Raw genomic sequence first — 27,993 nt, forward strand, 5'->3', positions numbered from 1 at the left:
TGTTGCGTGCTTTAAATTTTGGGCTCAATTGGAGGGGGTGGGTGGAGTGGGGTTTTGAGGTACGTTTGGACATGTTATAAAATAGGCTTCAACTTATGATCTGAGCCCGCAAAAGCCCAAAAATTCTCAACAAATGTAATCAGCATCTGCCCAAACTTTTTCACTTTTATTTTTCTGTCAATTTCGGCAACCAAAGCTTATATATTATTAAAATAATTAAATTGTGCAAAAAAGCACATGACTGGTGTGTGCTATCTAAATTACTATCAAGCAAACTGCAAACATAGCCTATTATACAATATTAAAATATAATAAGTAAATTTTGCAGAAAGATGTCTAAAGACTCAGACTTTTTAGACAAAGTGTCTCTCATATCTCACTATCTCCCATCTCTGCCTTCACCAAAGTTTCAGAGTCTTTCTGTCTCTCCTCTTGAATTCGAAGACCCACCTATCCTCTCACAATCAGACTCCAACCAACTCTCTCTACTTTGCCCACCACCACACCTCACTGCTTCATCCCTACCTCTGATTTTCTCCAGCGATTCTCTATGTGTGTGGGGTTTCAAGTTAAGGTTAGGGTTTTGAATTGGGGGCTTGGTTCAGGAAGAAGACAAAGGTTTGACTATCTCTGCACTCTGTCTCTCTCTCTCAACCTTCAATTTTCATCGATTCACCACTGTCTCTGATTTTAAATTGGGGTTTTAAAATTTTAATGCAGGTTCAGATGATTTCAGGCTCGATTTCGGGAAGTCCCGAAATACCGAAATTTTGGTTTGGGATCGATCATCAAATTTCCATCCCGAAAATAGTCGGTTTGGGACTTGATATGCCGTTTTCGATTCGGTATCCCATACAGAACCAACCCTATAACTAAGATCAAATATAATCAAATCTAACAGTAAATAAAATATAACGGCCCAAATTTGAATCCAACGGTTAAAATAATTTAAAAAATTATTTAACTCAAAATTCACCCAAAAACTCTATAAATACCTATGTATTTGTTCAAACATCCACACAAAACTCATTTTTCTCCTACAATTTTTCCAATTTTTCTTTCTATCATCTTCCAAAACCATTTCTATTAATCATGGTTTATTAATGATCCGATTTAGTGCTTTTTTTCATAGTGCTTCGTGAGTTTCATGTGTCAATTTAGTAAATTTTTAATATTTATCGAAATTTAAATATTTTTAGGTTAAAATGTTCATAAAATTAATTTAGGATAGTATGCATAATTTTTTTAAGTTAATTTTAAAAAAAATTAGCTTAAATTCATTCTTTAATAATCTGGAGCTAAAATTTTAGACCACAAAGTTTGAAGCAGAAAATTTATTTATGGGTTAAAACTTAAATTTTCTGAGTTAAAAATTTAAAATTTTACTCAAAAGATTAGAGATAGCATAAGTCTTAATAAATTAAGAATATAAAAGTAAGGAGCAAAAATTAAATAAATTAAAAGTAAGTGAGTGAAAATTTGTGCACCACTCATTCATAAAGTGGAGGGTGATATTAACCTCAATCGTTGAGTCGCCGCGTCCCACTGAACGGACCTCTTTGATAATGACGGAGTCCATAGCTGATTAGTCTGATACTGAGATGTTTTTTATAAAAAATAGATATAAAAAAAATTGAGTTTAAAAAAATGTTTGGTAAATACTTAAAAATAATTTATTTTCACATTTTTGAGTGAAAAAAGCTGAAAATGTGAAGTAGCAAAAATGAGTTTATTTTCAAACCACAGCAGAAACAGTTTTTTTTTTTCTTCTCAAAGTACATCAATATCAAGCCAGCTCATACATTTGAAGAATTATTAGCCTCAAGGGGTCCACTCTCTTAAATAATGGAATTTCTCACACGGAGCGGTCACATAAAAGCACTTCCACCCCCAATGGACAATAATTGCCCAAGCAAATGGTGAATAGACATTTATTGTCTTAGCGAATGATAATTGTCCGAGTACATTTTCATTCAATAAATAAAAAATTGTTCAAAAAAAATTAACATAAAGATATTATTATGTTCAATTTGACCCAAAAAAGGCCAAACTAATAAGAAACGTTGAAAATTCAATGGCTCAGATTTTGTCATGTGTTTGACAACCTACAGCGCGGGCCCCATGATGCAAAAAAAACAAAATTGCACATGGTTGACGTTAGATCAAACTCGAGCACTGGGTCAGACACAAATTATCTGACTACTTCGTTCAGCAGGCGTGGGCTCAAGTTTTGCCCGACTTTTTTGAATAGTTGTAGCCCTTTTTTTTTTATCTAAAAATTGCCCAATTGTTCGGCAAAAAGGTGTGGAGTGGAAATGCTCTAAGAGAATCATCTCGAAATAAATTAGACCAGCGTAAAATCGAATAAGACTAAACCACAAGGAGTACAATTATTTTATGATATTAATCGAATATGATACGTAATCAGGCACATTGATATAAATTATCTCCTAAAATACAACTCATAATGCAATTTTTATTATATAGAAAAACATGTGATCAAGATTGGTGTTAAGAGGCCACTCAACATTATTAAATTGGCAATTAGTTTGTAATCTTGTCCCAAACGAATAGATCTATGATCTAGCTTTGTCCACGATCGGATTTAGCTTTTAAATTTCTCACTAATCACATATTAGCTGATGTAAGAACTAAGAAGAAGAGTTTGGAGGATTTGCTCAAGATTCGTTGTACTTGATGCACCAGCAATTTTTACACTTGCTGCAACCACAGCCCCGTGTTTATATTATAGAGAGAGGATCCTGGGATACTCCAATCACATCCGTTCATCGTGCATATTACAGTTAGTTTTTATCAGATGCTGTTTATATTCAATTTTAAATAAAAAAAATTACAATGATTTCTGACCGCACAATGTACGATAAACAGATGTGATTTGAGGATCCTCGAAATTCTCAAAAAAATTGTTTAATTGAAACAACTTTCACACTATATACGACTATTGTAATATTAGACAAAACTGAAATATAAGATTTATCATAATTTTATGAGAGATATCTTACGGATACCATGGTTCGACCATCCATATACAAATTTTTTTAAGGAAATTTTAACGAAAAGCTTTTTTACTGTTCATTTTAACGAAAAATCATATTTTTACACTAAAAAATCAATCTTGGTATTATTCACTTTACCCTTTATTTTGTTCTTATTGTTAAAACTCAAAGTTTTCAAATCATTTTAATTAGTTTTCATTTTTTTCTATGCCATGAGAATTTCCAAAAATGATGTGACGTTCTTGTGGGGGAACACAACATGGATAGATGCCAAATTTTCCAGCCATGGATGATGGAAAGGAAACACATTTGAGAATTCTCTCTTCTACGTTACCAGTTTTGTTCTAAAATGAAATGATATTTCAATAGGATTGCTAGGATTATTCGTGCGTGCATGCCCCAACTCTAATTATAGTTGACTATGAATGGTCAGAATAAGTTAGACGGTCGCTTGCGCTATTAATTTTGATATTTACTCTAACATAAATTTTTTAATAACATTAATGAATAACGAGATATTGCTCAGTGTAAAACGATGTTACAAATTTACTTAAATTATGGGCACATATATAGAATTTATAAGTTAAAGAGTTAAACATCTATGCATCATGGACTAGAACACAGGGGCGGTACATCATGTGTCACTATACAATTGGTGTGATATATGTGTTAAAAAGTTAATAATTTAAAAAATAAAATTTCTCACCACTTATATAAAAACACTTAATGTATCACTTATGTTCCGGTCACAATGAAAAATTTCCCCCCTTTGAAGCAAACATTCCTCTCTCACAGAAGTGTAGAACGCCGTGGATTAAACTAATGCAGCGTTTTAATCAGTTGGACCCTTACAACTTTGATGACATCACCTCTAATCTTTTTATAATTTGTGGCACACATTTGCTGCAATATTTACCAACAAACATCAACAGTTAGATAATGTTATTTACACATCATTTTTTATTTCTAAAATTCCTACTAATTTTGTTTATTGATATTCTTCAATTCATTTCATCTCATGACCTAAAAATAAGGTGTGTAAAAAAATAAAAATAGGTATGCGGATAAACATTATTAGAATAATAACTTATTAGTAGTATTCTATCTCATAATAAAGTTAACAAAATTGATTTGTATAATAATATCCTAAATTCGTTAGATTTGTTACCGTGATTTTTTTTTTTGTATGTCATTCAATATCCTAGTAGATAAAGTGTTGAGTTTTTAACTATTGTAATAGTTTTGAATTCCTCCTTTCTCCTCTAATAATAGTAAAGAAAAATTAAAACAATATAAGCTTATTTTGTCTTAAAAGGGAAAAAAAAGGTTTACTTTTTTATAGAAAGATTCAAAGTCATGCAACAACCAAAAATCCCTAAAATCTTTTCTAAACATTCCAACAATATTTTACTCCATAAAAGTTCGTAAATTTCACTCCAAAATTCCCCAAATTTACAATTTTGTGGAAGTTTTGTGGATTAGGGTTTTCATCATCATCTCACCAATCCACAATAATTCCGCAAAAAAATTAAAAAAAAAAAATTTCCCCAAAAACACTATTAAATTGCAGTCTTTGTCTCCACCTCCATTATTGGTATTCAATATCAGAAACTTTATAATTTGCGTGTGCCTTTCTTTTTTCCTTCATTCTCTTTTCAACTGGGCTATAAAAAATCAAAGCTTGACCTGAAGAATTCAGTCACGTGTCTTCTTGATTACTGGGTCTGCTCCATTATTGACTTTGAATTCTGGGTTCTCATTGGTTTTTGAGTTAGCTTATCTTTGAAGGGGGAGGTGGGTTTTCTCAAATTTGCCATTTGGAAAATTGGGTTTGGTTTTTCTCCCCTTGTCCATAAAAAAAATCCAGCTAAAGATTGTCAAAATCCACCTATGATATATTGAAGATTAATTGGATTTTCAATTAAATTCCGATACTTTAAGGTAAATTTGGATACTTTTACTCCTGAGATTTGATTTTCCTTTGAAATTGGTAGCATTTGAAAAAGATTAGCCTTTTTGCTCTCAGAAAGATTTGCATATTGGTCAAGTGCTGTTTTGGTCATTTCTGTCTGAAATTCTGATTCTTTAGCTTGTGTTTTCTGAAAAAAAAGGTAGTAATTTGACCATTTGAAGCTGCAAATTTGGCAACTGAGCAAAAGTTTTATTGAAGAAGATACTGGCTGGGTGTTTGAGCTGCTTTCTAGATTTCCCATAAGCTTCAAACCGTTTGTTTTGGAAGATTGTTTTTGAGATATTCAAAAGTATGACAATTGGAAGTCTTGCTCCAAAGAAGGAGAAGAAGTCAAGAAAGCACAAAGGAGTGATTGATGAGAATGCTCCTTTGTTGCCCAAAGGGCAAGTGGAAGATGCAGGGTTTGATGAGTTCAATGGAGCTTCCTTTACTGGGGCAGTGTTTAATTTGTCCACCACCATTGTTGGTGCTGGGATCATGGCTTTGCCTGCTACCATGAAAGTGTTGGGCCTTGTCCTTGGGATCTCCATGATAATTTTCATGGCGTTCTTGACCGAGGCTTCGATCGAATTGATACTTAGGTTCAGCAGGGCAGGGAAGTCTGCTTCTTATGGAGGTCTCATGGGAGATGCCTTTGGAAAATATGGAAAGATTTTGTTGCAGGTGTCGGTTTTAGTCAACAACCTCGGTGTGCTCATTGTCTACATGATTATCATTGGTATGACTCTAACTCTCTATACAGTATCAAATTGTTTTTACAAATTGTTGCAAATTTGTCGCTTTGGTATCTCTAGTAAGGATTTTGTTTGGTCTAGTTTGTCATACAGAATGCTATGTAAAAGGTCTTGATTTGTCTGACAATCTTTGTGCTGCCTGGTGAAGGTGATGTGCTTTCTGGGACATCTTCGAGTGGAAGTGGGGTTCACCATGCCGGTGTACTTGAAGGATGGTTTGGAGTACACTGGTGGACTGCGCGATTCACTGTTCTTCTTGTCACGACACTTGGCATATTTGCTCCATTGGCATGCTTTAAGCGAATCGGTTAGTCTGAATTTTTAATATTTGAAGAAGTTGTTGGGTGCACTGCTATTAGTTTCATTTCCATGTGATTAGTAGAGTTAGTGATTTGAATTGCAGCAGTTTACTATCATACAAAGTTGGGAGGATTAGCATACAATTTTGATATATTAATTAATATTACATTATAGTTAATGAGTTCTTCCACTGATTTGGTAAGGTAAAAGATGCTTAGCATATTTTTAACATGCCTTCCCATACACATTTATGATATTCCTTATCTTACACCTGTTTAAGAATAATTGTGTAGCTTTTATATCAAATTGTTGGTGTAGTGGTGATTTTATTAATAAGTTTTCCAGCTTTTTGTTGAATTTGAGCCTGTTATTTGTTGAAAAGTTATTCATTTTTCTAACTGGAAAGGAATGTCGCAGTGATGTTAATTACCCTGTTATGGTTGCAGATTCATTGAGCTTCACGTCTGCCCTATCAGTTGCACTAGCAGTTGTATTTCTTGTTATTACCGTTGGAATTACAGTTGTCAAGTTGATCAATGGAAGCATTGCAATGCCCAGATTGCTACCTGATGTTATTGATGTCTCATCATTCTTCAGTCTCTTCACCGTAGTCCCCGTTCTTGTCACTGCATACATTTGTCACTACAATGGTATGAAAACGGTTTGCTTATATAGAGTTTATTTTACCGGAACCTGGACCCTGTTCCTTCTATAAAAATGAGGAATTTTAGGTGGATTAGTATAATTGTGTTCTGCGGTTCCTTTCCTTTCCTTTATTCTGGTATACTGAATTATCATTTACAAAAATAAAAGTGATTCAAAATTGACATTTTGCACATTTTACACACTAACAAGTTTACTGAAGAGAACTGTTATTAGCAATCCAAAAATCTCAATTTACACTCCTCATAAGTGTATTTTTCTTTCTAAGTATAGGAAGTTTGGAATGCGGAATGAATTTTGGAGTGCCAATAACAATTCCCTTACTGAAAATATGCAAGACTTTGGGAAACTGTAGAAAACGGGGACCAATATTTCATAAGGGAGATCTGATATTTGATATGCTTTTCACCTTTTCTGCAGTCCACAGCATCCACAACGAGCTTGAAGACTCTACACAGATCAGAGGTGTTGTGCAAGCCTCGCTTGCTTTATGTTCATCTGTTTACATAATGACAAGCCTTTTTGGGTTCCTCCTATTTGGGGACGGAACTCTTGACGATGTGCTTGCCAACTTCGACACGAACCTTGGCATTCCTTACAGTTCCGTGCTCAACGATGCGGTGCGTGTCAGCTATGCTGCTCACCTTATGCTTGTATTTCCCATTGTCTTCTTTCCATTGCGGCTCAACTTGGACGGCCTCCTCTTTCCCTCTGCAAGGCCAATGGTTCTGGATAACATGAGATTTGCACTAGTCACCATTGGGCTCATAAGTATTATCTTCTTGGGTGCAAACTTCATACCCAGCATCTGGGATGCTTTCCAGTTCACTGGAGCGACTGCTGCCGTTTGCCTTGGGTTCATTTTCCCTGCTGCAATTACTCTCAAGTGAGTTTCCAACTTCATCACAAGAACTATCTATTAGTTCAGGTTTCTATTTTATTTTTTCCAATTGCTATAGTATGTGGAGAATAGTAGTTTGCAGAGAAAGATAACAGTCATCCTACCACTTAAGGTTGCCACATCTCGCGGATTTGATGCGTGTTCTGCCATTTTATCTAAAAAACATGAAAGAATAGGAATATTAATTACTGAGTTCTGTCCGTGTTATTAGCTTTATAGTGGCTATTTCATTTTTGTGAATAAACTTGGAATCAATACTCGTCTTTTTCTCCTTTGAAAAACATTCAGTTTTGTCTTTTGATATTTCAGGGATCGACACAACATAGCAACCAAGAAGGACAAGATCTTGAGCGTTTTCATGATTGTCCTTGCTGTGTTCTCAAACGCCGTGGCCATATACAGTGATGCGTATGCCTTGTTCAAGAACACATCAAAACGCGAATGATACTCAGAGCTCCTCATGATTTTAGTGAAGACATCAACAGGCTGAATCCGAAGTGTGGGAAGACCAGGGGTTTTCTGAGAGGGTTCAGTTGAAAATAAAGGAAGATTCTGCACATGTAAAATATGTTAGTTTGCTTAGTGCAGGAAGTGGGCAATGCAATTCATTGCCTTCCACACTTGTGTATTACATTGTTCTTGATATTGAACTCTTTTTTTTTTTTCTTTTTTTTTTGTATTAGAACGAAGTGAGCTGTGAGAAATGCAAATTTGTATTTTCAGTTTGAGTACAACTTAATAAGTGGCCCTTGAACTTTCACCCCCATTCGGATTTGCTCTCTGAAACTAAAAATCCATTAATTGAGGTCCCTAAAATTAACACAATGTGTACCATCTGTCCCTCCATGAAATTTTATTGTCAATTTAATTTTGTGGTAGGACACAGGACTCAAAATGAAATTTACGATTTATCCCTAAACTTTCATCATCAGTTAGATTCGACCCATGAACTTTCACCCTAATTCAGATTTGGTCCCTAAACAAATTTTTGGATCAATATACTAATAATGTAATTTTGACAGAAATAAAAAGAGAACAATGATGCAGGGTTTGGTAATTCAGGACATCTATTAACATATTGTTAATTTAGGGACCAATTATGAAGTAGGCCTAAACCCAGCCCTTCATATCAGGAATATTAATTTATAAAAAATCAGCAAAAAAAAAAAAAAAGGAAGAGAAGGAAAAAGGGAAACTAAAAGTGGTTTGATTCTCTAGTTCCTTTTGCAGCAAGTTATTGCCCAAATTTGGCTCATGTACGAGAGGCATATCCAATACTTACCCATCCGCCAGCCTACACACACACACACACACACATATATATTCTTCATGCATACACAGAAGAACCCAAAAGCCTCAAACCCTAATTCCTCAATCTTAAAAACCCTTGAATCATCTTTTGTGCCATGGGAAACAAGGCATCCTTTTGCTGTTACAAAATATCCCGCTGCGAGGAGTTGAAAAATAGTAGAGATTCAACGCAAAACAACGACAGAATTACCGATCTTCCAGATGTTATTTTGCATCACATACTTTCCTTGTTACCCTTCAAAACCATTGCACAAACCAGTGTTTTATCTAGAAGATGGAGTTATCTATGGGCTTCCTATCCTGTTCTCGACTTCTGTTAAGGTTTTTCCAATGCCCTATAGCAAAGCTGTGGTTGACAAGGAAAAACTTGAAAAGCAAACTAAAGCAATGAAGTTCATAACCACAGTTTTGTTCCACCGCCATAAAACTCTAATATCGATGTTTTGCGGGCAGCAGGTCCTCTGAGCTCTTCCTGCTTGCATGATATCATTGGTCGGGTGGTGAAGCATAGAGTTGAAGAACTTAGTCTCGAATTGAAGTCTGGCTGAGTGAAACTTGCGAGGCCCCTTACCGTTTATTCGAATGTGATTCGTTGAGGAATCTCGAATTGGAATCCAGAACTAGATTTCAATACACCAATCACACGACCACATTTGAAACTTAGGCCGGCTAAGAGTGATCTCCGTTCACTTCATACATTGTCTCTAACTTAAGTGGATTTCCTGGATGGTCCTTTGGACGCTGCAGATATATTTTCGAGCTCTTTGTTCCCTTCTCTTGAGAAATTGACCATAAACTACTGCAAGAATATGCCTCGTGATCTCTAAGTTAGCGGTCCAAACCTCAAAGACTTACAAGTTTATGAAATAACTATAAGCAGTTTGGATATCTCTGGAATGAGACTAGAGAATTTGATGGTCAAGCCTCGTTTTAACAAGGTCGACAAGGGAACTAGTTGGATAAAGATTTTTGCCCCAAATCTACAGACTTTTGATTGGAAATCTGATGAGATTGCTGACAAATGTTGGATCGAGAGTTTTCCCATCCTAAGAACATGTCTCATATGTATTAGCATGGGGAAGAATACGATTTTTATAATATCTCTCCGTCTCCAGGTTGGTTAATGCTGTATTAAGTTACACATATCTTGTTTTCTTGTGCAAGAAATTTCGTTAGATCATGCGGCACGCGTTTATCTGTATATGCAGGTCTTATCTAACATATATTTTAGAGGGGCACTACCATGTTCGTTTATGAAACTTCACACCTTGACGATTTCTACTGGTATGAGAAAATGTGAGATCCCAGGAATAGCATGCTTATTCAACAACTCTCCTGCCCTCCACACTCTCATACTTATCATAACCTATACAAGGAGCCGAACAATGTAAGATTTCGTATAACTGTTGCTGTTTTATATTTTTGTCTGCATATTCGGTCTTGTAATCGCATGTAGCAGTACAAGAAAACATGTAGCAGTATAAGAAAATATGTCTGCATATTAGGTCTTGTAATCACATGTCTTCATATTAAGTGATATTTTAAACATAACCGCAGGAATGGAACAACCTTTTGTTGGACATGAACAATTGCACTGAACAACAATACTGGGAAGATGGTGGAGATTTATACCGATGATAGGATCCCCGAGTGCGCAACCAACATTGTAAGGTTTTTGCTTGAACATGGAAGAAACTTGCAAGTTATTGTTCTTATTCTTAGTTCTTGGAGTGACGACGACGATCTATCTCAACCTCTTTCGGACTACAGGAGTATAATAGAGGGTTTCCCTCGAGCTTCTTCAGATGTCAAAATTTGCTTCAGAACCGATGACTAGGGTTTTGGGATCTTCCATTAACGATCTAGTACGAAGGTGTATGTACGAGATTTTGCTTTATAGGTTACCTATTAGGTGCTATATTTGTTCTATTAGTTATTGCTTCTATCTTGTTCTTTTTTTCTTTTGGTTAACGGTGACGATGCTTTCATTACCAAGCCCGAAACACTGAAGCGAAAAGTTCAAAATCGGAAAATATTACTTGCAAAACAAGAACTGAGAAGATTTTGAGACAGAGGGGATAATAAAGGAAAATAAACTTGATTTGCATTCTTGCCTATTACAGTCTATCATGTAATTAAGGAGCTGAGCTCTAAGGAAAGGATTAGGCATTACAATACACAATAACAAACAGCAGAACGCAAGTAAGACTTTACCCAACAACCAACTAATTTAGAGGATTTCACAGCCACATTTCTGGACCTTTGCCTGACAGCGAGCCGGAGAACGCAGTGCCTGAGCTGCATTTGGGGCATCGGCTTCAACCTCCTCAAAAGGCTCTGACTGGGGTACATCTGGGGCTGCAGCTTCCCCTTCAACATCATCCTCATCCGTTTGGGGTTCGGAGTCCCTTTCAGCTTCAAACTGTATGCCTAAATATTACGCAAAATTTTTTAAGAGTTAATTACGATAGGAAAGATAACACTACTAATACTAGCCTAGCCATTACCTCCCTAAGTAGTGGAAGTAAATTACTCTGCAAAATGTCAAATTCCCTCTGGAGTTGGAGGAAGTCACCAAGGCATGCTTCTTTCTTGTTTTTCAAGCACAGGCCAAAGAGCTTCATGCATGCCGTGGACATCCGACGACTACCGACATCTAGGGAAATGTTTTTGCAAGTTTGAAAGCTGAAGATGGAACTTTTATGGAACGATTCTCTTCTACGTGACGACTCACCCCTTTTCTATTCGATCGAGAAAATCCAAGTACTCGCCATGCCATGTAGCGGGAACTCGTACGTAAATAAGCCACGAGTTGTTCCCTTTGAAAGGCTTCCCTAAACCCAACAGATTGATGGTGGTGGTTAGAAAATTTGTTGCAAGTCTGCAAGTTTTCTGCTTTCTTTGTGAATTTGAGAATAAAATTATGTACGTTTACGTTGTGGCTGGCAGGAGATTTTAACCACCACCATCAATCTCCTGGTCGAAAGAGGTGAAACCTTTCTAAAGGAACGGCTCATGGATTATTTTCATACGAGTTCCCGCTACATGGCACGAATGGGTAGTCGTACAGAAAAGAAGTGATTCATGAAAGCTTCATCTACTTCTTTGGAAATGTCTGCAGTTTTGGAAGCTGTAGATGAAGCTTTCATGGATTGATTCTTTTCTATACGACAACCCATTCATGATTCATGTCATGTAGCAGGAACTCGTGCAAAAATAAGCCACGAGTCGTTCCCTTAGAAAGGCTTCACCTCTTTCGACCACCAAATTGATGGTGTTGGTTAAAATCCCATGCCAGCCACAATGTAAACATACATAATTTTTGTTTGCACCCAAAATTTGCACAATTTTACTTATTCCTAAAGTAAAAATATGGCATTTGGAGGATTATTGTACAAGAAGGCTAACTTTGAAGATATTTGGTTTTATCAAGTAGGATAGTTCGACATTAAAATAATGTTTTTCCCTTTTGTTTGGGTGGTGAACGTGTGCCAAGAGCTTTGTTTAATCAAAACAAATGCATGCTTTTTCATTGCAAGTGGATTGGAAGGCAACATGCGAGCGTTTGGGCAGAGGACATGTGGTGGAAGAAGCCAGCTTGCTTCTTTTAATTATTAATTTATTGCAAGTGGGAGATAAATATGTGGTGGAAATGTGAGTTAGCCTCTTTTAATATTATTTCATATGCAAGCTGGCAATGGAGTTCTATAAGGCAAGTTCAATGTTCTTAGCAAAGCGGCTTTCTTAGATCTCTATATAAAGAAGTGAGGCACAAGGATTACGGACAGTCAAACAATTAATCAAGCAACTCTACTCAAATTAGCTCTTCAATTTCCTTGTGGACATTTACTTTTAGCCAAGCACCCTTTACTTTCCTTGTTTTTACTTCTGCTACTCACTCGGTAGTATCGATTTCCTTTGTATTTTTATTTACAACCTTCAAAGTCATTCCCCAAACTACTAGAAATTACCACAAGACTAGAGCAACTTGCCCAATCCATTGGGAACAAGCTGGAACCTTGTATTTGGCATCCCTTTGCACTTATAATGCTTTGTACTTTAAGTAATAACATTTCTGTACAACTCATTTCCAATCATTTATTTTCCTTAGTCATTTACACTTCCAGCAACATGTCATTTACATATTGTTACATCTCTCCACATAAGTGAAGTTCTTATTTTTAAGGCAAAGAAAGAACCTTAATTTGAGCCACTCCCACTCAATGGCACAATCTCTTGGTTAGAAGTTGAACTTAGGCGCAATCTCAATCATTCAAATCCTGTCTACTAGCGGCATCTAGTAGTGGCATGCCCGCACCCACCAATTTCTTGTTCGAGTAAATTCCCGGCATGCCTGCGAGGCCCATGACGAATTTAGGGGACGAACAATTTTATTCTTAAATTCACACAGAAAGTAGAAAACTAACAGACTCGCAACGAACTTCCTAACCACCCCAAAACGAAACTTTTTCGTAAGTACTCGGTTAGATAAATGCAAATCACTTAAACTTGTGAGATATTCGAGATTGACATCTTCTCTCAAATTGGAGACAACTTGAAGCAGATCACCCTCACCCATTTTCTTTCAAAAATATTTCCAAACAGAGAGAACGAGAGAGAGGAATAGGGGGTTGCACACTTGAACTTTGAAAAGCCCCTGAAATTTTATAGGCAAAGATTGAAGGCAATGCACTTTGCATGATCTGTGTTGTCTGATTACAGTCTTGAATTCCATTCCCATTTCGGCTTGTGAAGTTCAACAAGTTAGGGAAACTGCAGATCCTAATGTGGGTTTGCTTGGCCTTGCTTGCTGAAGCATGACTCATGAGTGGAGTTGCCGAGTTGGAAATGAAAGGGTGCAGGTTGTATTAATTTGTAATCTTTTCAGATATCTGATATCTCTGAAACCAGTCTCCATCTTAAAATTAAGGCCATGGTTTTTTGGGGATCTATGCTCAGTGCTTGTATGTAATGGCTCAGGCAGTGGAGTGGTTCCTCGGTTTCTTCTTTTTTGAATGCCATTGTTTAAAATTTTAATATGTATTTTTTTTTAATATATATAATATGTTGAGAATACGTGTAGGATACGTGAAATGTATATGTATTATTTAGAATTGTATAAAAATCATGTGTTAAACATGAAGAGTACATACATATGTGTATAATATGTGTATAGTACGTTAAAGTTTGAAAGAAAAAGCACACAATTGAATGAATCAATGAGACGTTTATGCTAACTACAGTGTTTTAAACCTATGTATGTGCAGGTATAATATGTGTATTGTACACGAATTTACTAACTTGCTGAATTGGTTCACCCGGGGGATTAAAAAAAAAAAAAAAATTATGCATGTCAAATGTTAGTGAATTTTCTCTAGTGCACATTTAAATGAATGGAAGTCATTAGGTTATGTTAAGTTAAATGATTTAACGGCTCTTATTTAAATGTGTAAAAATTTGAAATATGACTAAGAAGCAATTAGATTATGACAAGTGAATATAAATGAGGAGTTCTTCTCTAATTGAGTTTTGGAAAAAAAAAAAAAATTCTATAAAAATTAGAACAGAATTTGGTTGCTGAAAAATTAACAGTTGCTGATCAATTACAGATGGACACCTGTCCAAGTAAATAATTTTTTAATTACATACTAGACACGTGTTCATCTATGATTTGCAAGCAACAGGAGTTGCTGCTGATTTTTTCAACAGCCAAGTTCTGTCCTAAAAATTATAGTTCTCGAGATGCTTTCTCTAACTTACTATTCTAAAAATGCTAACCTTCATGTTCTCATATTGTCTTCCTACTTTGGATGTAGTAGGGCAGTAAACGAGTTAAGCCAAACCGAATATTATTCTGCTCAAGTTTGGTTTGTTTATTTTTTTGAGCTCAAGCTAAGCTTGGCTTGATTCTTATGTGAGCCGGCTCGAGCGAGCTTAAAAATTTTGAACCCGATACCGAACTCGAACTGTTTCAAACTGTTTCTTTTAATAATGAGTTAGGTTCCATTTTGTAAAAACTTGTGCACTATGATGATAGACCTTACGCATAAGAGTTGATTAACATATCAAACATCTTTAATAGTGCTATCTAGCAGATACTGACATTTTGTATAAATCAACATACAATTTATGGCAATATCTTACTTGTAAAAAGTTCTGAAGCAGATATTAGCACTTGGAATAGTGAACAATTTGACAATTAAATTTTGGTTTAGCTTTTGTATGGTTTTAGGGTTTTTTTAGCGGCAGTTTGAAGTCCTATTCCTGTTGAATCCCACAGAAAACAGAAAACCCTATTAAGTTCTTTTGTAACCTTTTTTATTTTTTTTATTTTTTTATTTTATAATTATATGGACTTGGGGCACTAAACATGGTGGAGATTCATCTCGTTTATAGGATCATCCCCGAGAGTGTGATCAACATTGTCCAACGTCAAAATCTCAGTTGCTTCTCGATCAATGTGCATGTAATTTGTAAGTTTTTTTTATTTTTTATTTTTAAAAGGAGACAATTGACGGCAAACCACAATTATCCACCCATTCCGGGAGTCAGGAAGACTCACAAAGACATTTCAGTCTCCCTCTGACCACAAGTCTGGCTTCTCTATCAATGTTCATCCAATTTGTAAGTTAGTTTTGCTTAATTTACAGGTGGCCAAGATTAAATTCAAGGGACTTGAAATTTGAGATGGAGGGCAGCAACGCAAACAATTATAATTGGCAAAAGCGTGGATGTAAAACATCCTTGACAGAAAAGGCCTCTAAAATGCGTTTACCGTACAAAGTATTACACTATTAGCTTCCCAAACCGCTACCCTATTTACAAAATCCCCATGCACCGGCGCATCATCATGTATGCAAAACTTTCTCAAATGCCCCGCGCGCATCATCCACTAATATACATCGAATATATAACTCCCAAGGGAGTCGAATAGATAGTTGAACATCTACGATGTGGGGAGGGGCTACCCTCTACTGTCTAACGATGCCAATGAAAAACAGAAGAATATAGAAGAAGGCATAAGAAGGCATACAGGTTGTAAGTTTTAGGGGTTCCCAATGCTGGTCACAAAAGGTACCAGCCTTTTGTAATCTCTTCTCTTCCCCAGCGCACAGCCGGCAAGAACCCGCCCCAGGATGAGCCTTGTGTTTTGCAAAGCCACTTCTCTATGTGAGATTCCAGATTCCGTTGCACTCCCGTGCGCTGGCGTTGAACCTGTTGCAAATGGAGATGTCATACCGTACTGTAGGGGCCCGCTGCGAGCCTTAAATGAGGTCTGAGGAGCTAGCATTTTGTCATCACCACCACCAATCCCGTTCTCAAACGTCCCAGGTTCGTGAGGATGAGAACCTGGCACTGAGCTGCAGCTTTGCAGAAGTGCTTCTAGGACGCTCAGTGCCTCCCAGCACAGTGTGCTCTCCACCAATTGGGACACAATTGCATACATGTGTGGACTTTGGGCAGCATCCATGGGAGTATGCTGGAGCAATGCCTTAAGCATGAGCAGTATCACACGCTGATACTCAACTGGCCCCTTCTCCAGTAAACGTAACAAGTGCCCGAAAGCCAAAGCTGAGTGCTTTGGGAACCACTCATTGCATAAGAGTGGCGAGACACAAGCAAGGAGGTTGTTGATGCTTTTGATCTCACCACGTGAGTAAATCATAAATACAGTAGCCAATTCATCTAATGATTTTGCTCTACACCAAATAGAGATGTTGGCCGCAACACAGCAAGCTTTCTGGAACTGCTGTTGCAGTGGCGACGCAGGCCCCAACACCGGATCCTTGCTAAGCTGCAAGCAGAGCCAGGGAAGTAGGCCTGTGATGTGCATCAGGAGTCTTGTCTCAGCACCTCCAAATATAGAGTCACATGAGTGCACCGTGATCCGTGAGAGAACTTCAATAGAAACGCCATGACTAACTGTTGACATGAGTCCTTTAAGAACAAGAGGTTGCACACCTTCAAATGTCGGCAGATTTCCACCAGATGGAGGCTGCTCATAGCCACTCCTGGTTTCCATTCGCTGGAAGTCCCCAATGTCTTTATTGGTATCCAACTCATCCCGAGGCATGCTCGAAAGGAGCACATTTTCTGTTGTTCTGTCTCGGAATGATAGACGGTCAATCACACGTGAGAATAGTTCAAGCACTTGACAGTAGACGTGAACAAAATCTGTGTGCATCATAGCTACACACCCCCAAAAGAGTTGGGGGTAAAGTATCACCTTTTCTGGTTCCATGTTCTCCACCATCACTTGCAATGTCAACAGGATTTCCATAATGAATCCTAAAACTGGAGGTACTGGATTTCCTAGGCACCTTTGAAGGCACCGAAGGAGCAACACACACATATCACTTGTGACACTAGGCCGCAAAGCACGGTAAATCTGATGTGAGCGGCAGGCTAGGTGTCTCGATGTGCACTCCATGGCCCATTTCAGTGCCTCAGCTCCCCAGGTCTCACGAAGATCTCCTTGGAAGAAGATAGCATCCACCATGCTCTGAACTAGAGCAGACAACAACGCTGCACTTGGAAGCTCAGATCTCACGACCGTGGGGTCCTCATTTTCCCACATCATGCTTCCTCGCTTTGACTGGACATACTTGATCAGGCTCACAACCTGCTGCTTGTTCTCTCCATCACTATTTTCAACCTCATACAGTTCCAAGTGTCGTCCTGCAAGAGAGTATAGAAGATTAACGAGCAGATGTTGGCAGTGTTCCAGCACAATGTCTTCCGAACTATCCATCGAAACAAATGTAACATGAAAGAGAAGAGGCAAGTGCTCGCGAAAATCTTCATCATTTTCATATGCGATTTCTGCGAGCAGGATCAATGCTATATCTGCATGTGTCAGTGAATGTTGCTGATGGCCCTGCAAGGCCGACTGAAGTTCTTTTGCACTAATCCCATGCATGGAAACCCCAGAGTGCAACCCGTCTTCACCCGAGTTTGGAGTATCAATAAGATAGTCTCCACTGTCCCGAGAAACATGGCGACTCCGCAAGCTTCCAGTTGAACTTCTGACCCCCATTAAAGGCCCTGACATATTAACCAGTGCTGGAAGGAGCTGACCTGATCGGCCTGCATTTGCAGGAACAATGTTCAACTCAGGAGGCATTGGACCTATTGGGCCAGAGACACTTCGGCCTGTCACACCTGCTGTTCGCCAGCTGAGGCTCCCACTTGCATTCCTTAATGGACCATCAAAGGAGCCCCGGACAAGTAATGGTGACATGTGTGGCTGGATGTCCACCAGTGACGCAATTTGGGGAACTGCAGGCCCTTGAGAGAATTCTAGCACAAAATTTCCATTAGCATCAATCTTATTTGCAATAGGCCCAATTGGATCTATGCTATCCTCCAGCATGCGCTGAGCTAACTGGTAAACCAGGTGGTCAATTGTTCGCTGAGGACATACCCGTGCTAAGTATAAACTTACTCTCTTTGCAACAGAGAAATATGTAGCAAAAGCACCACTTATTTCTGCAGATGCATTTGAATCACAGTCCTCTATCCCTTTTGTGATCAAGAAATCTAAAACAGGACTAATGTTCCTGGGTTTGCTAGCAATTGTACTCCAAAGTTTCTCAATTTCATCAGGAAAGTGGTCACCATGCCGCCATGTCACGTAGTAAAGACTTTTTAGTAATCTTTCACTCCAACCTGAGTCCTTAAGTTTCCAGAAATTTAAGTTCTCAATCCAAGGAGCCATGCATGTTAAGACCTGATGCTGTGCAATTATATCAACAGCATCAAGTTGCCTCTGCATAATCTCCTCGCATAGAAGCTGACTCAACTCAGGATGATCTTTGGCAAGTTTACACGAGAGCTTATATTGAAACTGTTGGTAGGAATCAGGAAGGTTACCCACAACAGCAGCCCGATAATTCACTGAGATCTCAATGCCATCCTCAGCCCACTCACGAACAGAAAGTGTCTCAAGCATCTGAAGGGCATCATCACGGATTTGTCTTGATGGATCTACAACCTTATAGAGAATTAGACTCAAAAGTCTCTGGATTTCACATTTTGGTATCTCTTGGCGCATGTAGACCTCAGCCAGCACACTGAAGTATCCATCAGCTATAGCAGCATCAGAGTAATAGCACTGCAACAAGGTATCAAATATGTTCTTAACTTTTAAATAAAAATGAAATCTCTTAATTTTGAGATGTAAGTTCCCAACAAAACAGTGAATATACAACATACCAACCTAGCAATGTAGTAAAGATGCAACTGAAGACCAGAGAGAAAGCATGTGAATTTTTCTAGGAAAAAAAGGAAGAGAATTGACTTTGACATTTTATTCCAACCGACTTGCAAAGCACTCGGTAGATTCTCAGTACTTGAAATACCAAGTTACTTCTATGGAAGTCAGAATTACCTTGTTGATTGTCAAGGAATCATCTGTAAATATGATGAATTTACTAGTGAATTAACAGTCCATCAATTATCATATGTAGTACGCAGCAAAGTGAATCAAATTACAGGATCCTCAAGTGGCAAGGAGGGCGAAGATTCTAATAGAAGGAGCTATAGCCCCAACAGACTCAATCTAGCATAGGCTAATCAGCCTTCAGGGCTGGAATAAATTCTACATAACATATAGTAGGGGCACTGTCCCTCTGGCTCTTTTTATTAAAAAATAAATAAATAAATAAAAAAAAAAAATCTAATGATGAAGGAACATAATAGGCAAAGGAGACGTGAGTACCTGATCAATACAAGCAGGAAACAGGTCCAAATTTGTTTGTAATAGATTCTTCAAAGCCAGTTTTGCTAAAGAAACACGATGATGACCACCCCTATGCCTATCACGACCACCAGTCCCACGACCTCCTTCTCCAGTGTACTTCGAATATGATGGAGTTCTTGGGTCAGCTGGTGAGTACCCAAATGGAGCCCTAGGTGCTGGCTCAATGAACAAACTGTTGATCCAAGATATAACACGGCCACTCATTTTCCTTGCATTATCATCAAAGCAAGGCCCGTATAAGAGTGAAGCCATAGCATTCATGGAGGCCCACTGGATGGCTTCAACCTGTTCACTAAGTTCTTTATCAAATGATATTTTGTCCACAGAATCTTTTGACCGGGCATTCTGAGAAGACTTATAACGTTCCACCTCACGTCGATAATCACTAACACCTTCTTGGCCCCATGTACTGCCTGTGTCATCACACCAGGAGAGAAGAAGATCAAACAGTCGCTTTCTAGTTCTGACATCAAATTTCTCTGATTTTGACTCAACAAATTCGGGGGCTAGTGATCTTAGAACAGAAGCAAGTGCAAAGCGGAGAGGCTGCATATCTTGGAAGTTTTCAGCAGGTGCTGTCAATATCTGTCTGGTTGTTTCATCGATGAACTTCAGATAGTGGAGACGGAAAACTGGCTTACGGGCCAGCATGCCAGGCCATACATTCTCAGCAACAGTACGAAATATATTTGCAATATGGATACGAAGCTCCTCCCGGCGAGATTTTTGACTCTGTATATCATGTTTAGTCAGATACACTGATAACCAATATCTAACTAATGAAGCACTTTAACTGTTGAAGCAAAAAATAAAGGATATTCAAATAGTTCTTGAGCCTTTACGTATAATCAGTTTAACAAAACATTTTGCTAATATAAAACAACTCAAAACTGAAAGCTATACAGACTAGAAATCAACTTAAAAGTAGGTACAAAGATCAACTGCTGTCAATGTAATTAATACAAATCTCCTTTATCATAAAGTGCTGCACAAAATTATAATATCATCAATTTGAGCATGAGATGGTAAATATTTCATTTGATGAAAGAAAGGGAGTTGGATTAATATTTATAAAAGGGAAATAATCATTTGTTGCCAAAACACCTGAATAGAATACCAAAACGTATGAACCACACAAATGATTGGCATGCTAGCCACTTCTGATGTTGGCAGCATGAATTTTTCCCCTTATGTTAAAGTATAGCAAATTGATACTTCAAAATGCTGTCTCTTCAAATGACAGCCTTGAATAAAAGAAATTTGAGGAGTTTATACAGCACCTTCCACTTTGGCTTTGCCTCTGTCTCTGAGGAAACCTCATCAATGAAAGATGCAAGCTCAGTAAACATGATTTCACATGCTTCCAAATGCGAGCGGCCAAGAGTCATCGTTGCTGCATGCTAAATTAGAAAGGACGAAATTTAGTCTACCCAGTTGAAGAGAATCAACAAGCATGTAATAATTAATCAACGAGCATGGAATAATTAATCAATGAAAAGAAATATGTTTTCTAATTAAAGAAACCCTTACAGATGCAAAAGACCTGAAACTAGTAGTAACATAACAATAGGATCCAATTCTACGGGCATTAGAACTGGACCCCCACCACAAATTTGTTGTAATCACAAGAAAAAGAAAATAAGGACAAGGTACGCTAGACATGACAATTTGTAACCACGAAAAATCTTCTTGTATCCATGATTCCATATATCCATTTATATAATAAAATACTGAAATTAAACAAACATCTAGCAAGTACTTACTATATGTGCCTCAGATCCAGATTTTAGAGATGGAAAAATTAGATGGTAAAGATCTTTGGTTGCAACTATACTACCAGCTTCTCTATTATTTGGTGGACATGAACATACGAACATTGCATACATGAGCCACTGCTCCAGTTTGTTGTCTGCATCTTGTGACTGATGAGCCTTCCCACCCAACTCAACAGGTGTGACATGAGCCAGACGTTGCATTACCTCTGCCCTGCAAATTTAGATTGTGTTACGACAAGATCAGGGAATTTCAATCGTGAAATTCGGGTTGACCAGAAAATCCTGATCATTATAAAGTGTTTCAAAGATACAAGATAACTAAACGTAAACAGGAATATACTTACTTTGCTTCATGGACAGATCTTGGGCAAAGTTCAGCAGCATATTTGACAAGCTCACTAAGACAACGAGCCCACCTGTTCTTATCAGGGCTCTCAAATATTATAGACTGAAGTGTCACGTCAGGAGGGATTGCATCAGATTCTCGTCTCAAATCAAATGGACGCCCAGAATCCCAATAGCAGCTCTGGACGATGTCATCCTGAAACATTAGAAAAAGATTCATGAATGAAATTCAATAAGACGTACATTTGCAACATTACAACTCAAATCGAAAACGGGACAGGGGGAACAAAAGAAGATAAGGTTAAAGATAGGAAGATAACTCACCCCATGCTCTTCCAAGACATCAATTATAAATATTGGTTCAGGTTCATATTTCAGACTATGATCAGGCTGCGCAGATATTGTAAGGTACCGTATATCATTCCTTAAAGCACGTACACACCGCAATAACTCCAGTGCAGTATGTCTAATCTGGCTGTCAACAGAACTAAGGAAGATAAGACCAACTGCATCTATCTCTGATGCACGAAACTCAATCAACTCTCCAGCTGTATGGAAAGAAGGTTTCTTAAATCCGTCATTTCGCCCTACGCGCTTTGCATCTTGAGAATCACATTCCAGTCTATCATCAATTAAACATGCTCTCCAAAAACGCATGAGTTCCAACAAACGGCCTAATGATGTTTGAATTAGAAGTGGGAATTCATCAGGAAGTCGTAGGATGAAGTTCGCCATCCCTCTCATCACTGCAAAGCGACGATGGGGAAGGTATCTCACAATCCGGTTCAGTACCTGCACAGCTTCCTCGCGAACACCAGGATCAATGCTTATCCCATGTTGAGGTATTATTTCAGTGATTTTATCACTCCGTCCAACCTCTTCTATTAGATACGGTATGCATTTCAGCACAGAACGGAAGAGATATCCTTGAGACTTTTCCTTGGTTACAGAATCTGGAAAGCATAAAGTTTATTTAGTGTTGTCATTACAGCAATGTGAGCATAAAGTTAAGCAGCATGCGCAGATAATAATTGGGTTATACTTTAGCTAATTATTCCGTCACTGCAACAAAAACATTTAGTATCTTAGCAAAATGAGATTGGCAGGCAGGAATGTTCATAAAAAGCCTGCACAACAATAAAACTACTGGTTGGCCTAGTAAGGTAGAGAAATCGATGGTTTACTGTGTGCAGTGATGTGTAGGGAGAGCAAAGGAGTCAACTGCATATGACAAACTCACTAAGACAGTGATCCCATCACAACATGGATTGTAAACAACATACAGAAACTGACAACATGAAAATTAATTAGCATATCAATGCAAAAATGAAAAGAGAAACCTACTATATATATACAAATTTTGATTCCTTCCATAATGTCTGTGCTTAGTATTAGTAAATAAAATACCTATGGTGGTCCTTGAAGACGTCAGAAGAGCCTGACTATAGGTTCTATGACAAGACCTCAAAATTGACTCAATTGCAGCCTTCACTTTTGGAATATAATGGCCAATATCATGACCTGTTGATGTAAGAAGACTTCAATGAGGATCAGTTGAAAATTTCAGCCACTAGAATATGGTTACAAGCATATGACTGAACCTTTGAATATGTCCAAGCCGACATGCGGACTTGAAGGTGACATTACAATGGCGAGCAAAGCACGGAGACCAATAACCTTTGCTTCACTTGGACTATCTTGTTTCAGTAGTTCCAGTATCATATGGTTCATGGCAAAATCAAGGTTATGTTCTGCTATAGTCACACAGAACTCCACAAGTTTATCATGTTGGACATCCTGAGTAAGCATTCCTTTCTTCAGAACCGTTAACAGTTGTGAGGTAACACTGTCCAAGTAATCCCATGTACGATTATGCGACTGGCCTAATGCATGGACGCTCAAGTAAAACCTCAAAACTCGATGAAGACAGTCCAAAGCCATGAAACGATGGGTCTTGTCCTGAATGAATAAACTACATAATGTCATACAACTTACGCATGAAATGGAAAACTACAAGGATATGGCTCCCACCCTTCAACATATGAACATGCTAAGAAAACATGATTGGACCTGGAAAATACAACCAATTAACCAAATATACGCTTTATTTTCCCCTACACCATTTGTTTCATGAACTTACTCTAAGAAGCTTGTAGAGTTGATCCATGTGAGGGCTTAAGTTGTGGATGAAAAATGTATCATCGCCAAGACAGAGAAGAAGAGTTACCAAAGGGTAACCAACCTGACAAAATGCATGGGGAGGATGTAATAGACAGCACTAGCTTGACAGAAAATGCATATTTAACAATAATGGCAAAGGGGAAAAAGAGTAACAATTGACCTGACCCCATAACTGGAAATAAAAACATCAAACACCAGCCACACTATCTAACAGCAATCATTTAAGCCAAACATCATCAGAAAAACTACAGCTACAAAAAATGGAGGACCCTTTCAGAGGAATGCTTGTAATTCTAGAATATAATCAAGTGAAACTCCTAATACATGCCTCTGTAACCTAATACCAAAACATGCCTCTGTAAAAGTGGAACATGAACTTGTCATGCACAAACTGCCCCAGTAGCGGCGACAAGTACTTCAGCTTAAAAGATGAGATATTCATAATACAATTCCAGGACTACGATGACAGTCTGTATAAAGAAATAAACTTTTAATCGCTGTATAAGGCATCAAATTCTTTTTCTGTTTCATTTTTGGATTGTATACCGAAATCAAATGGAGGCAATGGTAAAGTGCAAAGGGGTTACCTTCTCCATGATAAGTGAAAGTACTATGAATATTATTTTGCACATTTTCGATATTGGAAAACCCAAATCAGAATCAGATAAGAAATATGTAAAACAGCGGGGTCAACTTACAGCAATATGTTTGCTTTGTTTTTCCATCCAATGGATAAGTTGTCCTCTTATCCGCCCAACAGCTTCATGCCAGAGTGTAAGTGCAGGATCTACACCTAAAGGTGGCCACTGGCTTTTTCCACCATCTGCCAAAGGTGCTAGGATATTTGAAAGCATATTGCATAGAGCATGATGGAGCTCACTTTTGCGTTTATGTGGTGCACGATTGAGAGGGTTTGCTTTTGCCACAAAGGAAGCAGACGCATTCAGTCCACCCTCAGTTTTTACCTGACAGTTACTTTAGTTACAGAGTCATCCTAATATCATTTTTCCTATATGAATGTTACTATCCACATACCCCAAGTTTCAAGTAGCGCATTCCATTAATGATACTAAGCGTTTCACTTCGGGCAACACTAGTGTCGATTCGACGAATACTGAGTTCCATGAAAAAGCGCTCAGTGACCGAGCTAAACCTGAACATGATAATCAGTATATAACATTAACTAAACTTGTAGTTAATCATACTGGATAGGTAAATATAATTAAGATGCCAGATTACATAAAATTGGTCAGAACAACAAATATTATCAAAATAATATATGTAAAATTGGTCAGAACAACAAATATTATCAAAATAATATATGTAAAATTGGTCAGAACAACATATATTATCAAATAATACTGAACGAGTTAATATACACCCAGCCTCACAAATGACAGATGATAAAATTAAAAAGAACTATATTAAATTTGAAAGAAAATGCTAGTGCATTACCTATCAACCTAATACCTATGCAGCCTAAATCACAAATACCGCAAAGCAAGAGTATTAAAAGATACAAAATCATCAAAATAACATATTTCAAATCCAATTTAATAATGAACAATATTTTTAAATCGTTTTTCAATTCTCTTCTTTGTGTTCTTTCCTTTCTTTTACGAGTGAGAGGGGGAAGGGGGTGAGGGAGTTTGGTGATATTCTGTCACCTGATTCGAGACAAGGCACCCAAGAGCTGAGCAACTAAGTCGAGAAGAAGTCCTCGCAGATCAACCAATGAAGGATATTCAACCTGACTAACAACCCTGCAATAACAGTAAAATGGATTGCAACCCAGATAAGTATATGACCAATGAAAATAAAGCTTCTGATGAGGTTTACTTTTATCAAATTTTCAGATATGTGTTTGAGTCCCTTCATCTCTGGCCCTCTGCAGTACATATAACAGCAGGGAATGGGGTTGTAGGGAAGTTCAGCTCTCTGAGTTAGATCTCTAGTAAACAGCTATAGCAGTGTCCTCTCCTAAAATCGTATCATCCCAAAGGCATTATTCTTGATTAAATTTTATGCTAAAACTCCCTCAACTAAAATAAAGAACAGCCAGTATTATCCAGTTAATCAGTCATCTTACATTGCTTTCACATTCACACCCAGGACATAAGGTTAAATGCTTAGATCCAAACAACATCCTGGTACTCCAATTTTATTATAAATTTGTGTATCATAAAGTCAGAACCAACATAGAAATGAATATCAAGAACTGAGGCAAAAAACGTCAAATAGATCCTCACCTTTTCTCTTTCCTGATTAAAAGAAAAAAAAAGAGTCCACAACAAATACTCCATGCATATATCAAATTTATGGGAAAGGTACGAGTCATACGACAAATACAAGAGAACTGGGAAAAGCATCCGCATGATGAAGCATATAACAGACACCAAAATTAAGCCACTACATATAATAAAGAAGTTCCCACAACCAACTATAGCTTTACCTGTCAGCGTTGATCAGCCAGTCAAACACAAAATTTTCAAGCCCAGACCAAAGTTTCTCTGCATAAAAACAAAGCCTGTGTTAGTTCACTGAATAATACAACTTCGCAAGCCTCAAGGTAAAATAAAATACCAATGAAATGAACTAACCTGTAAGTCCCTCTTGTGGACAACACTCAACAAAGCGAATACATGCTGAGCAAAAAATGCACTCCACCGCAAGCTGAGCTTCAGTAAACATAGCATGAAAGTTATAACTAATGAAGCAGACTGCCCAATCACAAATACATGTTGAAAATAATGGAAAAAGTCATAAAATTTGATATTCTAGTTTCTATACTATGCAAACTGCTCCATACAAACCTTTCTTTGGAATGTAGATGCGTCATTTGCGCCTTTTGGGGATTCACTGCAACAAAAGATTTCTATGTTAAATGAAATGGCTGGGCCAAAAACAATGAATAACTCGGATCAACAACAATGCTTTGACATATTGTAGCTCTACCCATGCCATTATAAACAAGAGGTTAGGATAAAGGCATCAAGTCCAGAACAACTAAGGAGAGGAAGAAACCCACCCTTCTCTCCATCTTAGAAGAGCTTCTAAAAGAGGTATTGGTGTATGCCGTGCTACCATAGCTAATGAATCCAGCACTTGCTCATAAGCAGGGTCAGATGGTCGGAGATATTGCCCATCCTATAAGTTCCACACATAACGAAAAGAGAAAAAAATCACTTGTAAGATATCATAGCAAAACAAACATTCACTAAACAACAAAGGCACTAACTCATCTTGTGAAAGATATAGACAATGTGCAGCAACAAATGACAATGTCGGTACCATTTCTACATAAATAGAGGACCTTGGACAGCATTTGGAACCTAAGATGAAACCCTGCAACTATTTTTAACTTCTTCATCCTGGTTAATTACTCTTTCCTCAACTAACGTTTCAAAATCATGATTACAAAGATTACAAAGGAACAAATGACCACCCTAAGTAACTCTACCAAGTTCCTCGAGCCACTACGAAATTCACTATAGCTAAAGCATGCTGGAAACCATGGAATCAAAATATGAAGTGAAATGCAAAAACAAGCGGAACAAAGATCTTTATTGACGACGAAAGAATGCTAATTTCACAGAGAGAGCTACATAGATATGCAGACGGAGCTGAGAAACCTAAATTCAATCAAACATGTGAAAATTTGCAGAATTTCAAGTGGATTCAAATCAGAAAACGGACCTGAGCTTGAGCAGTCTCAATACGACGCCGTGCGAGAGGAAGAAACCGCTGGAGCAGGGCGTCGACGATAAGCTTCGCGGCGCTTCCCGCCTTCATTGTGTCACTCTACGATTCGCTTTGTCTACGCTGCCAGCTCAGCTCCGACCCCCCCCCCCCCCACTCCGCTGGCATCCGCTCCACCGCCCAATTCAAAACCCTAAAAGCAGCGGAATTTGGGGACTTTTGGTAGCGTGATTTTGGAGCGAAGGAAAATGAGATCGTCAGAACAGAAAAGCTCTACGAACAAGAACAAAGGGCATAAGAAAGACCGAAAACTTTTCCGAATAACAGACTGTA

General features: G+C 37.9%; 2 protein-coding genes across 3 annotated transcripts; one reads left to right on the forward strand and one right to left on the reverse strand.

Annotated features, from left to right (window-relative positions):
• The first annotated feature begins 4,450 nt into the window (after window positions 1-4,450).
• Window positions 4,451-8,353, forward strand: LOC137708305 (amino acid transporter AVT6A). Of its 2 annotated transcripts, XM_068447353.2 has the most exons (6): window positions 4,451-4,958; window positions 5,129-5,707; window positions 5,872-6,030; window positions 6,470-6,673; window positions 7,107-7,572; window positions 7,897-8,353. In XM_068447353.2, exons 2-6 carry the CDS (start codon window positions 5,281-5,283, stop codon window positions 8,030-8,032), a joined length of 1,392 nt encoding a protein of 463 aa, XP_068303454.2. In that variant the 5' UTR covers window positions 4,451-4,958; window positions 5,129-5,280; the 3' UTR covers window positions 8,033-8,353. The 2 variants fall into 2 exon arrangements, with proteins under 2 accessions (XP_068303454.2, XP_088545827.1); XM_088689701.1 differs by lacking the exon at window positions 4,451-4,958 and having other exon boundaries at window positions 4,961-5,707.
• Window positions 8,354-15,586: 7,233 nt separating this feature from the next.
• Window positions 15,587-27,992, reverse strand: LOC137749500 (uncharacterized). Its single transcript, XM_068489599.2, has 17 exons — window positions 27,658-27,992; window positions 26,990-27,108; window positions 26,775-26,820; window positions 26,562-26,634; window positions 26,414-26,471; window positions 25,629-25,724; window positions 24,997-25,114; window positions 24,660-24,926; window positions 23,921-24,022; window positions 23,382-23,739; window positions 23,188-23,301; window positions 22,105-22,733; window positions 21,780-21,976; window positions 21,424-21,646; window positions 20,941-21,060; window positions 19,619-20,392; window positions 15,587-19,012 (listed from the first exon to the last, which is right to left on the reverse strand). The coding sequence occupies exons 1-17, from the start codon at window positions 27,751-27,753 to the stop codon at window positions 15,944-15,946; spliced, it is 6,459 nt and encodes a 2,152-aa protein (XP_068345700.1). The 5' UTR covers window positions 27,754-27,992; the 3' UTR covers window positions 15,587-15,943.
• Window position 27,993: the final 1 nt, after the last annotated feature.

Source organism: Pyrus communis, chromosome 17 (assembly GCF_041283825.1).
Source record: "Pyrus communis isolate YQ-2024b chromosome 17, ASM4128382v1, whole genome shotgun sequence".
NCBI classification, from domain to species: Eukaryota; Viridiplantae; Streptophyta; class Magnoliopsida; order Rosales; family Rosaceae; genus Pyrus; species Pyrus communis.